The 19,034-nt window shown below is 45.7% G+C and overlaps 1 protein-coding gene across 2 annotated transcripts; it reads right to left on the bottom strand.

The window, feature by feature from the left end:
* Positions 1 to 7,923: 7,923 nt before the first annotated feature.
* On the bottom strand, positions 7,924 to 18,304 carry LOC139052831 (uncharacterized). 2 transcript variants are annotated; one of them, XM_070529979.1, is made up of 5 exons: positions 18,202 to 18,304; positions 15,453 to 16,426; positions 12,992 to 13,919; positions 9,680 to 10,052; positions 7,924 to 8,406 (listed from the first exon to the last, which is right to left on the bottom strand). In XM_070529979.1, exons 2-4 carry the CDS (start codon positions 16,349 to 16,351, stop codon positions 9,690 to 9,692), a joined length of 2,190 nt encoding a protein of 729 aa, XP_070386080.1. In that variant the 5' UTR covers positions 16,352 to 16,426; positions 18,202 to 18,304; the 3' UTR covers positions 7,924 to 8,406; positions 9,680 to 9,689. The 2 variants fall into 2 exon arrangements, with proteins under 2 accessions (XP_070386080.1, XP_070386081.1); XM_070529980.1 differs by having other exon boundaries at positions 7,924 to 8,413.
* Between the last annotated feature and the right edge of the window lie 730 nt (positions 18,305 to 19,034).

Raw genomic sequence — 19,034 nt, forward strand, 5'->3', positions numbered from 1 at the left:
TTTATTTTTCAGATATCAGAAACCTACCCTGCCCTAGCTTGAACTTAAATTTATACCGTTTGCTTGCAAACACATTCGTGTCTATAGTAGTAGCGTTTCCTTGCCTTCTCGCATCACCCTCTCCCTATCTGTTTCCCTCCCCCCTCTGGTTTTGGAACAGCGAGCGATGATTTGCAAGGCTGTTATTCACTTCTTTCGCGACTGTGTCGGTTCTACCCATTCTCTGCTCTTCCCCCCCCCCCCCCTCCTGTCTGCCATTCTATCTGCTTTCCCTGTGGTCTTCTCATGAGATGCCAACAACGACACCAAGGAAAACATACCGGAAATTACTCGCACTTACTAATTGAATCAAAGAAATGATAAAATAATGCGCATGAAAATGGATGAAAAAGCAACTTGCCGCAGGTGGGGAGCGAACCCACGTCTTCGAGCATTGCACGCATAATGCAAATACATGGGATCGTTCCCCACCTGCGGCAATTTTTTTTCTACCACTTTCATTGTCATTAATTTATGACTTCTTTGATTGAATTCGTAAGTACAAGTAATTTTCCATAAGGTTTCCTTGGTATCTTTGTTTGTTGGCTTCTCATGATATGAACAATAAAAATCGAGCCCCTCGTTTAACCCTTTTTCGTTTCGTTTCCTCTGGTCTTGCACGTTAACAGAAAGGCAAGCTCTGCAGTTTCTGCAATGCTTTAGCCTATGGCAACAGATAATTACAGCTGTCACTACGCTAATGTAGTGACGACGAGGGAGCTTCAGAAGGGGTTGTGCATATGCGGTGGGATGGAAAATTCCAAACGAGTCTATTTCTCCCGAAGCTTTCTCCTCTGCCGTGCTTCTGTAATGCGTACACACGCTCTGAGCCATTCCCGCGTAGTTTATGACCTGCACGTTAGTGGTCATAAATAATAGAGGAAACAAAATTACAAGTGTTTCAAGGAAAAAAAATGTTTAAGAGAGTCCCCGTGTGGACGGTCGTGGCGAAGATATGTTATTCCCTGTTATAATGATAAATTAGAACAAAAGAGATAAAAAAAGGAAAAAAAGGAAGAAAGTCGGGGATTTGAGTTCGTGTCCCTTGGATGTTGGCCGGGAAGATGGCTCAGTCGGTTGGTCCGGTATGCCCCACGTTACTTTAAACCGGCCCAGCTCCTGTCCAGAGCCTCATACTTACGTGGAAAGAGCCTGACGTCGTCCAGGATGGTTGATTCCCAGCGGTTGGAAGGCATACTTTCTTGGAATAATGGTGGACCGTCGATGAGAGGGAAGTCGAGCGGCTATAAGCTAAATCAGGTACGATGTGAGTGCTGCACCCTTAGCACCTTAGCGTAGGAAACTCGCCCGAGTAACTATCCCAAGGAATGCTGCTAGCGCAAAATTATAAAATTTATATTCCTACTTAAATCGCGATCAGTGTGCTGGATTCCATCTCTATAGTTCAGGGTCATTTCATTTCCATGAACATCTCACAGCACATTCTGGCCGGCTCTCAGTCCCTTCACGAAGTGCGAGGCAAAATTTGAGGTCAAAGACCCCAATGTAGAACACTGTTGCACCTGCAGCGGTGACAACTGTGTTTTGAACCAATTCAATTCTGTAAATTCGCGAGTTTGAAATAAGGTGCTACGTTTTCTGCCTAAAAATTGCCTTCTCCTTTCTTAACTCCAAAAATATTTGTCAGTTTAGACGCATAATTTCAACAAAAAGAAAGAATTCAAAGAACGCTTGTGCCATAAATGTTGCTGATACCAAAGAGCTCTATGCTTAACTGTACCCATTGAATCTGCTCTGTTAATATTTCAAATGCATTGCGACTACATAGTTTCGACTGTTTTTTTCTCCTTAGGGGCATCAGGCTCTAGTGGAGGCGGTATTATTATTTTCTACTGAACTCGTTTGCGATATTGGCATGTATTTTATGATCGGAAAGGGTGGATATCGGCATTTGATTGTGGACTATGTTCATCTAGGTTACGGATTTTGTGCATATATGGACCCGCGCAGGCCATTAAGTCCAATGATTTTATTCGTGACCTGGACGTATATGTCCAGGAGGGTCATCACGTGGTGCTTGTTGGAAATTTTAACTGCGTCTAAGATAGGCGAGCAGATGTGCAAGGCCTGCGCCAGGGTCGCCCTGATTTGAACGCACGGGAGTTGCGTCTCCTTGTCCAGAAATTTTCGTTGCTGGATTCACATAGTCTTTTTAGTGGATCTTGATTTGCCCGGACGTGGCGACGCGGCGCTTCGTCAAGATGGTTAGACTGTACGTATGTGCTGAGCAATTCAGCTCAATATGTCACCCGATCTGATGTGATAATTTTACCTTCATCTCCTGTTTATATTTCCAATCACAGGCCAGTTATGCTTGATATTCGCTTCCCAACTTTCTTATCAGCAAAACCTTGGTGTCTAGACATCCGCGTTCTACAACACGCGTGCTCACGCTCTTGTTTGTCAAGAGTCTGGCACGCCTCTGTTTCTAGATCTGCCCCAAAGTCATGGGACGCGCTCAAGGCGTTGTGCACGGCGTCTGCCTTGTTCAGTTAAAGGACGTGCACTCAGACGACGTATGTCAAAAGACCACGCGGATACTGCCACGAAGCTCCAGTTGATTGCCCTTCAGGTCAATCAACTGACTCCGTGGATGCGGTCATGGCAGCGTGAGCTATGGAGCCGTTTCCAACGCCTCATCGCAGCGTCCTCTTTGTCAGCTGCAGCTCGGCGACGCAGACGTAATCCGTGTCCACACCCTGTAGTTCTCATGTTTGAAAGAAACTCGCTATTTAGACAGGCGAATGCATTCGGTTCGGCGGCCCAAAGAGCGATTCCTGTTACGTCGCCTCCCTCGCGGGATTAATCGCTCATTGTAAGGCATATTGAAAACATGGCCCGTACGACTATGCAAATATATTTTGGCTCGCGAGGATTTCGTACAATGCTTAGTGGGCTGCCTCATCTTCCACCTGAGGTAGCGGACCGTCTATGTGCATGACCGTGAGCTGATTAAGCGAAGGAAGCATTATCTTCGAGCAAGCTTGGCTCGGCCCTAGAGCCAGACTGGTTACACGTTGAGTTTTATCTAACGTTCTATGAAGATATTGGTGCCACTTTCGTATCTGTTATCAGTCGCTGCTTTGAGGACTTTTAATTCCCATGTAGTTTTCGCTACGGTCGCACTGTGCTGATACCTAACCCCCATCCATCATCATTCTGGAAGACAATCACGCTTTTGATCAGTGACTACAAAACCTTCACAGCTGTTGTTACCCGGCGCTTGGGAAGCGTGATGCCTTCCTTAGTAGAACACCATCAGGCACGCTCAGTCCCTCGCAGCGAGATGCTCAAACCAGGGATTACATTCTTAACAATGTTATTCCTCAGAAATTGGAGAATGGCAGCCCGCAAACAAATGCCATGAAACAAAATAATGACAGCCCGTGCACAATTCCTTTGAGATTTAAATTTTAGAAGTGCGAAACAATAACATAGCTGAAACCTGAATATTATGCTAATTTTATTAGCCCGCATTTTCACTACCTCCGGGATCGGATCAGATAAGCGATTTGAAACATAACGGATACGGAAAAGTGGCGTTCGCCAAGAAAGTCATTTGGTTTCATTTTTATATTCTTTTTCATATGGTCGTCACCTGTTACATGTTACCTTTAGCTATGTTGTATATCCCCCCTATGTAATACCTTCCAACGGAGGGTCTTTAGTGCTTATTGAAATAAAATTTTAAAAATAAATAAAATGAGATTGTCCGATGGAAGGATTCGAAAAAAGGTTGCCTAACGCAACAGCTCGTGTTTACATAGGCTACTTACATTTACTCTAATTAGTGTGGCCATTACAGCTACGAGCATTGCACTTCGTGTAATCTTGGCTACCACATTCATTGCTTGGCCCTCGCTTGTAAACGGTGTTTTTATGCGAAGTATATTACTAGAGCTCAACCCAGCTCCTGAGGCGCGGCGGTATCACCTTCAATGACCTTTATGACCACATGCAATACCACGTGACACCGTGACGTCACGACAGAGGAGAAACGGGGTTCCAACTCGCGCCATCGCTCGCGGCGTCGCCTTCAAGGCTGGCCACGGGACACCGTGACGTCACGAAAGAGGAGAAACGGGGCTCCAACTCGCGCCGTCGCTCGCGGCGTCGCGACGGTATATAAGCAGCTGCGCTTGCTTCTGCTAGGCACTCACGAGGTGAGATGCCTCCTGGAGACAGAGCTGTTCGTTGGTATGGGACTGGTTGTGGCCGGTGCATATATCGCGCCCCAGACGAGCAACGCAGATGCGATCAACATCTTGGCGGGCGGACTGCCACAACGATCTGACAAAAGGATGTTGGTCTGCACGAGAGACTTTAATGATGTCCCAGTGAGGGACAAAACATTGTGTGAGCTGCAACCAAAGTCTACAACCCAATGGGGCAGCAGTTTGGACTTGGTTCTGTGTAGGAATAATGGGAGACAATACCGAATATGTGATGTAGAAACTAAGAGTCATAGCTTTACGGATCACAATAGTGTGTTTATTGGTTTGCAAAAATTAAATGATGATTTGCAGTGATGTACTGGTTCTGGGTTAATCAATGGAGACCAAGTATAACCGAGAACACCCATGCGTTACCGAGATTAGTCGAGAACACCAAGTATACCCGAGCATAACCATGACTTACCGAGATTAGCCGAGAAAGACCAAGTACAGTAAAAGCTCGTTAATTCGAACCGCAAGGGGAAGCCGCTTCAGTTCGAATTAACGAAAGTTCGAACTAACGAAAGTGAAGGAGAGCAACAGTACACTGCGATTTGGAAGCAGTAGGGCATGTCAGAAATTTGGCGAGTCAGAAAGTGATGGCGTGTGCCGCGGGCACACGCCATCTTCAAGTCGAACCTCTGGGTCCGACTGTGCCACACCACCGATGTCCACCGAAATGAACGTTAGCCGAGGCTTAACACTATCACAATGATTCGCGACGGCCGATACCTCCTAAGCTGAAAACAGAGGTGCACAACCGATGAAGACTGCCGAGACAAAGACGCTGAACACGTGAAGGTGGCGAAGGCCCTGATTCGTTGGTTCTTGATTGCAAGCGCAGCTACGACGTACTCGATTCCCTGTGTTTTGGCGCTTGCCGTGCCATCTCCGCACAACATTAGCAGCTGTACAAGATTTGCAAAGCCTCCGAGATTCGCAATGGGCAAAAAGTCTTGGAGGTTATGTAGAACGGAGAGGTGGCAGCCGCCACTGCCTTCTGGCTGACCCCGCGTCGGTTAGATTTTTTTCCGATTTTGCCTTCTCTCGCCGTTCTCTCCGTTTCGGAGGCAATACAGCCTTGTGTGTAGGCAGTAGGCGCTTTTCTCTGGCCGTGTGCCAGGTGAGCGTAGTTCGAATTATCCGTGAGGGAACCTTCTCGCGTTCGAATTAACGGACTTTTTTATACATAGACTTCTGTGGAGCTTGGCCGGACCAAATCGTACGGTTCGAATTATCCATAACTTCGAATTGTTGAAGTTCGAATTAACGAGCTTTCACTGTATAACCGAGAATAACCATGCCTTATCGAGATTAGCCGAGAAAGACCAAATATAACCAAGAACAGCCATGCCTTACCGAGATTAGCCGACAAAGACCAAAGTATAACCGAGAACAGCCATGCCTTACCAACTTTAGCCACCAATATGCTTCGCATCTTACTAGGCTTAACCAAGCTAAGCCTCAGCCAATTTTTTTTCTTACGAATTACGAAAGTCACTCGTTCGCCTCAACAGACCCCCGAAAAAATTGAAAACCACGATTTAAAGGGACTGGCAAGCAATCTACATAAGGTACCCGTTGTTTTAGTTCAACGGCAATCTTACTGGACTGAGTATCCAATAACATAGTGGTAATGCGCGAAACGCCGTGGCACATTTTTTAGTGAAAATTTTCCGATATGCCTTGACGATCTTGTCCTGCTCATTAAACATGCTGGAAAGAGGGATGGGAGAGTGCGGTATCGACGATACGCTGATATTAGTGGGAAGTCGACGACAAGTGCGGCTCTAGCTGGTGAAGCTAGTGGCGTAGGCAGACACTTTTTTAGGGACGGGGGGAAGGGTGGTCTTTGCCGAAAACTACCCCTTAAAATAAATAAATAAATAAATAAATAAATATACATATATATATATATATATATATATATATATATATATATATATATATATATATATATATATATATATATATATATATATATATATATATGTAACGAACCAGAAGAAAGGGAACCGAGGGGCCCTAGTTTCGTTGACGATATCATAAAGCAACATAGAGGAAACTACACACTTAATAATTATAAAAATGACAAACTAATGGAAATGAGAGTGTATGAGGAAGAACTGGCCGCAGGTGACATACGAACCGACGTGCTCGGATCACGCGTGCGATGCTCTTGCCAATTGAGCTTCTGCGCTGGGCCCGGTTTGCCATTCACTCTGCGGTTTACTGCAAGAACTAACCCTGGGAGTGTCAGCTAGCGCCACCACTCACGAACCTAGGCGTCGGATGTGCAACGTCCGTTTTGTCGGAGGAGACATGAGTACATGATCTATTTGGGTGGTGGCAACCGGCCTACAAGCGCACGCAAGCTACCTAAAAGCATCAATGTCGGCGGATTCGAGACCCTCGTAATGTAATGATCGAGAAGAAAGGGACCCGAGGGGCCATATTTTATTAACCGTATAATAAAAAGCCAACAAAGGAAGGTGCCAAGGACAACATCATAGGGTAAATCACTTGTACTTACTAATTACATTAAGAAACTGATAAATTATTGGACATGAAAGCGCTACTCTTACCAGTTCAGCTACCGCGGCGCCGTTTTTCATCCATTTTCTGGGGTATTTATGCTTTGCTACTAAACTAACCCTGGGAGTGTTAAATTTCTCCCTTCCTTGTATACACAGCATGCACTTTATTGAATAAAAGACCACAGACCATCTTTTTGCAATAACACGATCATTTATTGCAATTTTTACTTACAGGCAACAATAAGCACAAATCTGTAGACAACGAACTTGTTCGCCAGTTGTGCCACTGTGGCTACGACATTCTGCTACTAACACAAGGTGAGTGGTTCCTGTGTTAATGAAACTCACTTAATTGTGCTAAATTACTAAAAATTGTCACTGCGCCTAGTCCTTCACTGCTCTCCGCCCCCCCATTTACATGCCATCAACATCTATTGTGTCAATATGTCATCGTAATAGTGTTAGGCAAATGAGATACTCGGCTATGCCTAACATCACTACTATTTCCGGTCTTGGAAGCTGATTGTGCGCTTTAAGTTCCACCACAGTAATATCAACGCCTCGTTAGAGATCAGAAGTATGCATACTGTGATATAGCTAGTTCAAGAACGAAACGGCTTCTGACTGACGATGTAGCGTTATATACCGAGGTAATAAGTGCGACAATATAACTATACCTGGCAGTTTACGACGAGTGCGTGGTGCTCTATACTTGACTTTTCGCCTGTGTAAAAAGAAACTTAAATACAATGCATAAACAATAAACGAAACTCACTCAAGTTCAAATTAAAATACGTTCGAGTTTTCGTCTCCAGTCTCTCACATTCGATGTGTGTAGCAAAGTGATTCCAGCTCTAAATGCTACCTCGGGCTCCACTGTGGAAACACGCATGGACTATTCCTTAATTTCGCCAGGCATGACGATTACAATGCACAGTACAACTCTTACAGTTGATATTTTACGAACAGAGTTACACAAAACTACAAGAATGGTCTCGGCACTCGAACGCATGGTGGTAGACACGCTGGAGGGCGCACGTTCGTTTATTGCATGTTACTAATTACCACAATAAAACCATGGACATTATTTGTATAACACTAGCGCCTAATAAGTGCCTCAAATAGCTCGCTCCTAAGTGCACAAAGCAAATCAAAACATCAGCTGAACATCGTATTGTGTGAGACAGATATACATCATTTCAGGACTGAAAACAGGCTCAGTAAAGAAAGATGGGCACGCCACCATCGTTGCAAAATTGGCACGTGTCAAGCAAACTCCAATCGCCGTTCATGTCACGTGAAGGAATGCGAGGAAAACGACAGGACGCCTCCTCCACTGCTTCAACGCCACCACCTCAAAATACATTCAACTGACGCTGAAACACTTCAACATCGGCTATGGCACATGGTGTTCAGTGGCTTCCTAACAGCTTCCTGGGTCGGCGATGTAACGAGAGGGAAAAATCAAGAGGCGCGCAACCGAGCCCTACTAGTTGAAACGTAGGAGCCTCTCTTTACAGCCGCACTTCGACGCCAGCAGGAGGAGCCAGCTTGGTTTCCTCTCCCCCCAGTCTGCCAAGCGCTGCTCCAGAGCACTGTAGACTGAAACAGATATTGGTAACATTTATTGATTAGCATTAACAACACAACGAGGAAGCGACAGTGATACAAATTTGTGAATAACCTTAGTCGTGTCAGTGTAGGTTGTGTAGAAAATAACTCATTCAAAATAAGAGGTCGTGATATTTCATCAATCTCTAGCTTACAAAAGTGTTTTAGTTACGAATGAAATAAACATTGCAGAATTTTATTCTTCCAATTGAACCTTATATGTTCCTTCTTTGTCTGTGTGTCATGACATTATTGATGGTAGTTTATGGTTGCGCATTATAATTATCTTCATCATTTGCGGTCTCTTTCTTTTGTATTATATATACATTGAGCAAGAAGAAAGTATGAACGACCACTAACTCGAACTTTTCACTGCCATTTTTCCCTCTCACTTGTGGTAATTAGTGTGCCTTGAAAATAAAGGTGTTACGAAAAGGAGAATGCCATTGGGAAGGTAATTTATGAAAAATTAATTACCTGCAATGAAATGCTTAGTGATGTCCTACAAAGCTACTCACTGCGCGGCCCTGTGTGGTTACTCAAGAGAGCACCGAGAGACAGAACACTTGACGCAACCGTCCCGGTTTTCGCATCCCCTGAGCCAATTTTCCGCATTATGACGTCATGTTACACAGATCTCCCGAGAAATGAAACCAAATGCAGTCTATAGACCAGCTAGTATGAAACATGTTCTAGGTTCGTTTAGCGCTGTTGGTATTTTTTTATATAGTACATGCCGAAGACATTCGGTATGTACTCTCTCGCCTGTTCAGCTATCGATGAATATAAAAGCTGGCCATGTGGAACCGATCTGGTTGTCAGTGATGTCATTACAAGTTATATTACTGCGTATGAAAAAAAGTAAAGGTATACATAGTAAAGGTATAAATAAATCCCCCATGTGACTGAAATACTATCCAAGACGATATTGAATATTTACGATATATACGCCTTCTGAGCTTTTTGTTTTATACTATCAAAGCAAATATCCGGCACATAGAAAAATGAATCTGAGCTTTACGAGTAAGTCATATGGCGAATGATGCCGCTTAGCGGCAATCTGACAAAATTGACAACATCTTCGGAAGTTACTGCGGAATTCCTTTTCAACAACCTATGAAAAATTTGTGTTATTTTCATTTTTTGTTTACAGACAGCCACATTCACTTTCGTCATGCTGTGTTAAACGAGCTATTGCTTCACGCCCCGACCCCATGCAGACGGCGAAAAAAAAGCCGCTAGATTGTTTTCACCTACCTAGACTGGCTCAACGTGACACGACGTCGGCTATCTTCAGGAAACTCCGAATGTGGAGCCAGCAGTCGTGGCCAATGTCGGCGAGCTGAAGCCTCCTGGCACCGGGATGACTGAGGCACTGCACCGCCTCCTTGACGACGCCAGTCATTGTCATAAATTCGTCAATGCTACTCCTGCGGACGCGAACCAGGGCGCTTCGGATCCTCTTCTTGGCTTCGGTTTTAGTGACGTCAGCACCTTCCATCACCCTTTCGAGGAGACGCGGGTGGTCACGCATCAGCTCGATGGCGCGGGCACCCTCGACGCCATCTTGTTCGCCCAGCACGAAGTCTGTAGCGTCCAAGACGGCGGATGCGTTCTTCCTGGCCACTTCCTGCGTGTATAGAAAAGAGCCAGTGTTGGTAAAGCCAGAGAAATGTAAGCCTGTGAAAGTAAAACGTTCCAAGCACTTCTGTAGTGTACGCGAAAACGTAACTGAAGTGGCTAGCACGTGGAATCCATAAGGAAATTGGAGGTAGCCGTGCACATACTGTTAAAACGTAACGTGACGTCTCGATCATATCATCGCTTGCTTCGTCGCAGAAATAATCTCGTAGATTACCGATACGAAGTCTGCGCAACGTCATTTGGAGCATTTTGAAATTAATCGCGATCCAGTGCAACCACATGATTTCACATAGAGCAAACAACAGGCGAACGCCATTGTGGGTGCAGAAACAGCACCTTCATCATCATCCAGCATCATTATAATCATCATCATCAATCAATTGTTACGTGATCTGCAGGATGAAGGCCTCTCACAGCGATCTCCATTCCCCGCTGTGCGAGCTGATTCCAAGTGTAGCTTACAAATTTCCCGATTTCTTCACTCCACCAAAGTACGCAATATATTCGTTCCCAAAGTTTTGGCATGTGTGCAGTTGACGCAACCGTCCGACGTAGTTGACGAGCGTCCGGCCACATCGTGATGGCCGTAGTGCGTTAAACATGCCTCCTCGGAAATGCAATGGGCCGTGAGACTTGGCATCTGCTGACACGATAGCTTGCTAATGTGATTAAACATTAAGGAGATGCAACACCGGTCAACGCCAACGTATATTCGAAGGATATTCACCGTTAAGTGGAACATATTTGTCATGAATCGTGTCTGCGGCGAGCGGTTACTGCTCTTGCCTATTGTGTGTCCCGTTTCCCTGTACACAGACACACACGCATATTATATATATAAGTATGTACAACAGACAACGAAGCCAAGGAGTGCTTTGGGTACATTAGCTGTAACATTAGCTGCAACATTAGAGTACATTAGCTGTAGCTTGTCGCCGGATTCACAACGCCAGCATTACGCGTGCGTTGGACTAGCAATCGTGCTACTGCCACGGTTATCAAACCGGCCAATAACTTGGGTAACCATATTTACTAGATCTAGGGCCGTTGGAGTGTTAGCCAGCACCACTCGTGGTGCCCGGATGTGTAACATCCCCTCCTTCCCCTTTCTTTTTTGCCCGATGGCGAGGGTCCCGAATCTCGCAGCCGTGCTGTCATTAGGTAGCGTGCGAAGGTTTATTAGTTACGTGCCTACTCACCTAAGATCATGTGTTACGTGACGCTGAACATGTTATTAAATTCAAACTACCTTCGCTTACAGACTTTAGCAATCTCAGACACCCCTTGTCGAAGTAGCCTACGTTTATTTAGTAAACTGCATGGCTTTCGAGAGCTTTATATTCGCAGTTATTATTACAAAGGCTAACGGTAACCTCCTTTTTGTTCGCGACCATTCAACGTTTTAGTGTTTAAATATACTTCAGGTAAATTTGGTGAATCGTTTTTTTTTCTCATTTGTTTTGTGTAAAAGAGACACCGTTCGTATTTCCTTCGTGCGTTAGAAGAAAGTCTTAGTGCAACTTCAAGTTGCCCCAACGTGGCTTTTGAAACGTCTTACCAACTTTAAATCTCCTTCCATAGCTTCATTAATTTCGCTTTTGTATCAGCGTGTAGCACGGCGGTGAAGGAATCGTTGCGCTCTTAAAACGCTTCATGGTTTTAAGGCTCGGTGACTCGTTTCGAAGTTCCCGCCTGATACTTTCAAGTAGAGTTTGGAGCCAACATCTTTGACAACAACTGATGCAAGGAGCGAAATAATGAAGTGCGGCTCCACGAGATATGCGTGCGACGTTTCACGCTTAGACGTCGCTGTTGAGCATCGACGTTGGCGATGCATATTCAGGTTGTTTTCCAACAACTTTAAATTTCGGCGGATATTCAATCGTGGTGACATTACCTTGTTTGAGGCATATCATCATCATTGTCACATAGGGCCTCTTTTGTGACGCCGACGCTGTTTTCACGAGCACGACAACTAGGAACATCGCGAAAAGGACACCGCCATCTTGTCAAGAACACATTGTTTTCCAGTGCCCACGTAATGTAATCCTCGCACACTGCACTGCTGCTCATTCTCGCCTACAAAATACATCAGGATTTTGCACTCCCTTTAGAATCAGCCTGGAGCGTCAACCCTTGCACTAATTACCCATCACCGATGTTCCGCGAGTCCAGTGCGGTCAGCTGTGGAGATCCGTAGTAATGTTTTTTTTTCTGCGCGCTTAGGGAAATGGTGAAGCTGGGGATTACGATGTGGCTTGGGACGTCGAAAGAAAAAAATAATCGTTGTGCCACACCGAGCTTCCATTATTCCAGCTTCCTTCTCGCATACCTCGAACAAGCGTCTTTACGTGAACGTAAGGGGAAAATCTAGTTCAATTTCATGAAGTGCACGAAGGAATATTTTACATATGGGAGACTTAACGATGCACTTCATTACTTTTAAGATGCAGGCAAAGAGACGCGCAGTGGGCTGTAGTCTTTGCGGCAACGATCAAGCAAAGCTTACTGTCCGATTAGTCGGCACCAAGATAAATTAATTTAATTCGCACGGAGTCTCCCACTGGGAACTCGGGCTTGTTCATCATTCAGCTAACATGGGAATCATGGATAATAGGTACTTTTGTCTGCGCCATTTTGTAGCCTTGAGGATTCTTGTGACGTCTTTTATGACAACATTTACAATTCTAAATTTGCAAGTACTCACAGTGTTCAAAGCAGTGTTGTTAGTTTCGGTACATATGCGCAAACCATGAAGGATGCTGGCGTTTGTGACGCGCTATGTTAGTGAAAATCAAGATTTCCGCCTCGCAACTTTCCTAGAATTACGCATGTGGACAGTCCACTGCTTGCGCTGTCTAGTAGGCTATCGCTTTCCTTTTTATTGCGAACAGACAAAAAAAAATAGTTAAGAGAGAGTCATACCATGATGTCCGCCAGGGCACCTTCCATGTCGTCGGCTGCTTCGAGGAACGCTTCGGCGACGTCTACAGAACAGTTGCGCCCCAAGATTTGAAACCACTCGTAATCGACGCAATCAGGACTCACGGTGAATTCGGTCAGGCTGAGGCTCCTGCTAGAACCTCGCGCGAGCACGTTCAAGTCGTCGTAGGACAGCTGCAAACCCTGGAGTCTGACTCTGACTAGCTTGGTGTTAGAAGCGAGAACTGACACCAGTTCTCCCTCGGCTTCCCGAAGCTCCGGGCTTGTCCTAAGGTCACCCGTGGGAATCAGCTCTATGTCTACCTCAGTGAGCGCGGTAGCTCCCCTTATATATGCTGTCAAGGCGGAATATTCATTGCGTTCGCTGCTATGGCATTGAACCCGCAGCGAAGTTATGTGATTGCAACTACTGACAATGCGTAAAGATGGGATAATTGAGTGCGGGATGTTGGCGATTGGGAGCACCGTATTGATGGTTGCATTGCAGATTTGTGGGCATTGCTGCAGCTGCCTTGTGTTGTCGTGCGCACATTCTCCCTTGATGACAACGCGGTCATCGAGTCCCCGCTCCCGGATAGTTCTGGAGACTCTGTCGAGTCCGTCGATGCAGGGCAAGGTGTCGACGACCACCGTCTTGAGTGCCGTGTTGTCCGCAACTGCACGGAAGAAGGCGTGGCACTCTGCTTCCCCGAAAGTCCGCATGTCGATGGAGAGCCGGCCGAGCGTCGAGTTCGGTTTCTGCAGGGCTTGGCACAAGGACTTCATGCACTTCTCGGCTAGGGGATCCGGAAGCTGGATATATAGACCCAATTTATGCGCAAGACATTCGCAATACGTGTAAGGTAGTCTTAGCCGTCGTAGTGTGGCACTCCGTGCGATGACTTCGGTGAAGAGGGTGACCGTAGCCATGCTGGAAGCACATAAGGAGAAAAATATATTTGTTGAAAAATTATGCCACTAGTGAAAAAGCTATTTAGAGCTCCAATACATTCTAGTGCAAGAAACAGAAATCGACATTTCTGAAGGTGTAGAAGAGAAGTTATGTTTCAAGAAATGAGCACCACACTATATTCCAAAAGATCCACAAGGTGTCGATAACTATCGCGTCAATAAAATAGCGTAAATGAAAAAAAAAAGGATTTGACATCCATGAGGTCGTATCGAAATAAGAGGCTGAGGTTCCGGCACACAATTCAACCAGAAGCAAGTTTGGCCTTTTCTCTATAGCAGTGCTCGTCATTTCCTTTCGCGATTAGTAGCAGTCATTTGAAAACGATATTTAGATGCGTAATCATACTCACTCAAAAAGAGCGTTTTCGTGTCCCTTTAAGCGCAAACTAAATTTTGTCTAATGACCGTTCACTGTTGTCGTCTAGAGAGACGAATAAAACAGGAGGTTGAATACACGACACCAATGGCTATTTTAACAAATGACAAAATCCAAGAAAATGACTAAACTTGCAGTGACGTAAATCGCGTTCATAGGCACGTAATTTCCACTCGTAGTTCGACATCAAGGAAATCTCGACACGGCGGACAATAATTGCACAAGAAATTGAGGTGCATGAATGACTTATTAATAAGAATTCACTAAGTAAGTTTTTAACTAATTACATTATGGCCCCTATTGCAATTTACAAATTCTAGCCGTGGAGTTCGCAAGGCGCGAATACTTGCAACGAATTCTCAAGATGACACCAGTTTCGAAATATAAATTGCCGAACTTTGCGAGGAATAGCATTGGCATTCAAGTTAAATTCCTAACGAAACGTCGCTTCTTGCACTGAAGCACACAAGTAACTGCAACGCCAAATGCATTTCTTCATTTCTCCGATTTATATCTCGAAGCTGGTGTCGTCCTGAGAATTCGTTCCAAGTGGACCCGCCTTGCGAAGTCCACTGCTACAATTTGTAAATTGCAATATGGGTCATAAGATAATAGGCTAGAAAGATAATCAGTGAATTCCTAATAAGTCGATATTGGATTTCAATCTTTTGTGCAAGTAGTTCCCGCCGCTTCGAGTAGACCGGCTGATAAACTAGAATTGAGTTATCTGCTACACGCAACCTTTAAACAATTTTGTGAGAGTTCGCTGAAGCACCCATGTGGGCTTTTATTGCAAGCCATGAGGAGCGATATGGTTGAAAACATCAGTTATCTTAAATAAACTCTATCTGTGGGCCAAATATACAAATAATGATTTGTTCGCTGAACTCTCCACAATTCAAAAGCTCGCTACAGCGCATGAAATACAATATTATAGGCAATACGTTAAGTTGCGTCTATTAGATTACAGTTGACACTAACTATGATCCTTATAATGTTCCTAATGATATTTTCGGCATTAGAGGGCGAAAACGTGCTGTGTAGCACGTAATGCGTGCTTCGAGATGCCCTCTTTGTGTATCGTCGGTTCGTGGTGCAATGATAAGCAATACTTACAATCTTTCAGGCACAAGGACGATGTCTGCGTTCAGTTCCTCTAAAGTACTCATCTTGCAGAGCGCATGGACGATTTCCCGCAGGGCCAGGTCGAACCCTCTGCGGTAAAGGATCGTCGATTTCAGAGTCAGTTTTCGCAGCACGCAGTCTTCTTTGGCGAGGTATCTGGCGAACAGCGCGTTGGAGGCTTCGTCGCGATTGCCGAACACGCAGTGTGAGACACTGAGTTCAGTGATGCTCTTGTTTCCAGTGAGCGTCCGGATCAGCCAACACGCGTGGGTATCGGTCATGCGAACGTCTGACATGTCGAGTGTTGTGAGATGATCTATGCCTAAGCCGAGTGACCTTCCAGGCATGGCCACGTCGACTCCCCCTTCCTCGTCAAACTCGTTGACCTTGAGGGCCACATTTCCACGCTGTATAATAGGATTGAGCATTTCGAGGAAGATATCGTCATCGCGAGGTGATGATAATATTGTTGGGTAGATGGTAATGCTTGTCAAAAAGCCATTGCGATTTATTGCTGAAAGCATCGAGGCACGACGCATCCAAATGGCATCGAATTTTATCGCTGTGATGCAGCGATGCTCGGCGAGTAGACGCTCGGCGAGATCCATTGCCCTCGCTTCGCGCGAGACTTGCTCAGGGCCGCATGCAGCGTACCGGCAAGCGCGTGTCTGGCTACACTGGATTAGGACGTCACCTCGGCTCTCTCCGCGCCCATCTTCCGCAAGCTCAAGGCGAGCACGTCGAAGGACCTTATTCAAATCATGACGGTGTTTCATTAGGCTGCAGCTGGCACCATCCTTCTTAGTGCATGGGATGTTCAGTGCGTCCCAGTCGATGCTGTCCCTGTCGGGTGCAGGTTTGGTGACGACAGCTTGCGAGGATTCAGACATGCTTCACGGGCCACTTGTTTGGCGAAACGCTGTGCTGCCCACTGAACCCTTTCCTTCGATCGTCGCACGTGGAACCTGCGCGTAGAAGATAAAAAAAAAGATGCGCGAAAGATTTAGCGACTAAAAAGTTGCTTCACCTATAAAGATGACCAGCGCGTTTCGCTCAAGGGATGTTAGTTCTGTTGTATAGCATGGTTTGACCACAAAGAGAAAGAATATCGCCAACAATTGACCCTTTATGTAAAAGGCAAGAAACGCTGCGAAGATTTGGCGATGTCGCTACTCGCCTATGTGATGAACAAGTTGTGTCACGCCGCCAAAGTCACGGCGAGTGCCCTGACGTTAGAAGTACGCCAAGCCGCCCACAACGGTTGAAAAAATGTCGCACTTTCGCCCGGAAGGCGAAGCACCGATTGCGATAACAAAATAGTGGAAAGCTGTACGAAGTGAGGATAGTAGCTTGAGCAACCGCATATAAACTTTAAACATTCACTCACTAACGACAATAACAATAATAGAATATCTAAGCCTGTAGTGACTCAACAAGGACGTAGAAAGAAGCAGACATCTACACACAGCTCTGTCTTTGTGTGTCGACTACTTTCTGCGTAGATGTTCAGTTGCGCGTACACATTATATCATGGATATAAATCAACAAGCCCGCCAACATGTTTTATTCATGTTAACAAGCACGGTGTCACGCGCGCACATGAAACATGAACACATCTCGTTCGACGAGCACGGAAACTCGCTGTCGAAATGCTGGAGTGGGGAATCGCGGGAGCAGGAAACGAACTTATCTTTGTGCATCTGTCGCTTCCAGCGCGAACAAAACTTCGAAAGCACAGCGCATACCAAGCTACCGGCACTACGCGCACTCTACAAACATCAAAGATCGCTTTGAAGGCGAGGCCCGGGCAAGCGCCCACTTGCGCCACGTCGCAGATCGCTTTCAAGACACACGAGCGCCGGCAATGCGTCCCTACGGCTTCCGACAAAGGCGTCGACTATGGCGTCCGCCATTCACGTGATTAACGCCGTAGTAGACGCCGCGGTTGTCTCCACTCTTCGGAGCGGTAAGCGAGGAGGACATCGACGCACCCTAGCAGCCGTCGGAGAACAGGGACCCCTCCCTCGCCTGACCCCGTGCCTCGCGCGCATCAGGAGAGGGCACGCTTCCGGCTCGCGTTCCTCGCTGGCGCACGCGAGGTGCTGGATTGAACCGCGATCGCCTGCTCGCCCTCGCACGCTTTCGTTCGCACATACAGCATACGGCGCTAGGTGATTGTTTTATCACCCGTGGACTTTATTCGGAACCTTTGGGCTACGGCAGGAGTGCGCCTGGAGAGCCCATATAATTGCTGTCGCAATAAAACGCTTAGATGGCCGCAACCGTGAAAAGACGTTGGCCTTTGTGCGCGCAATCTCGCCTCGTTCCCCACCGCGCACTCGACCACCTCAGGTTGGCGTGGGCTCGCCAGTGCTGTCTCCTTTCGGCGAGCAAGACGCTTCCTGTGCGCATTCCCTCCTTCTCTTCCTCCTCGCTGAGGCAATCACCGGCGGTGTCTGTGCGTGCGTTCGCCTTTCCCTCTGCTGCTGCAGTGCTGGTTGGAAAACCTTAAACAGCAACTTTGGCGGCTGCAGAACTGAGCGTATTTTTCCCTCTCATCAAATCACGAAGAAGAAGAAGAACTCTGGGGATTTCTCGATGTCCTATGACGTTAATAAAAGCTTCAATATACGATTGCCTTTGCACTCCGGCTATCGACCGGTGCCAATCTGTATTGCTGCAAGAGATTTAGGTTTGCTGAAAATGAATTTTAAATATTTGTTGCGAGTTCTCTACTTACGTCTTTTTACTAGCCACCCTATGTTTCGGATATCAGAGACCACGCCGCCACTGTCGCTGAAATGCGGCCTGAAATCGACGCTGTCTACTCCGGAAAAACTTCAGAATCTATATGTGTCATCAAGAGGTGATGATGATGATGATGATGAATCCTCAACAAATGGCACAAACCCACTATGGGGGATAGGCCGCGAATGGGGTTGTAAAATGATTGAATGAATAACAGAATTTGGTTAATAAATAACTAACACAAAAAGTAAAATAAACTTATAATCCAAGATGAAAAATAAACTGTGAATACATGAGTAAAACTAGTGATCAATACTATAGTAAACCTTGCGTTGATAGGAATACTAAATTTAAAAAAAAACATATACGTCAACTTGGGTAAGCCAAATTTTTGAACAACAATACTAGAAGGATGTAAACTGTGTATTTGTGCTTTTAAATTTTTGAATTTCGTAGGCTGAAGTCGAAGTAAATCAATTGTGGAAACTAAGAACTATTAACAAGGCATTCTTTTTGAGCCACATAGAAAATTATAAACGGCTAGGCATATGTTCCTGTGTCTGTATCCCAATACTGTTGCTCCAAGGGAGAGAATAGTGGTGCTATTAAAGGTAATCCTAAATCTTGAAGTGGAATTTCTAGACATAGTTTTCGGTGAACAGAAAAGCGCCGGCAAGATAATAAAAAATGATCTATAGATTCGGGTTCATTGCAGAGGTAGCATAGAGGGGATACCGCCAGACTACACCTGTGCAAGTAAAAATTAAGTGCTGGAATACGGCAACGCAGCCTAGTAAATGAAACTTCGAGTTGCCTGTTAAGACA

This window comes from Dermacentor albipictus, unplaced genomic scaffold (assembly GCF_038994185.2).
Source record: "Dermacentor albipictus isolate Rhodes 1998 colony unplaced genomic scaffold, USDA_Dalb.pri_finalv2 scaffold_39, whole genome shotgun sequence".
Lineage (NCBI taxonomy): Eukaryota > Metazoa > Arthropoda > Arachnida > Ixodida > Ixodidae > Dermacentor > Dermacentor albipictus.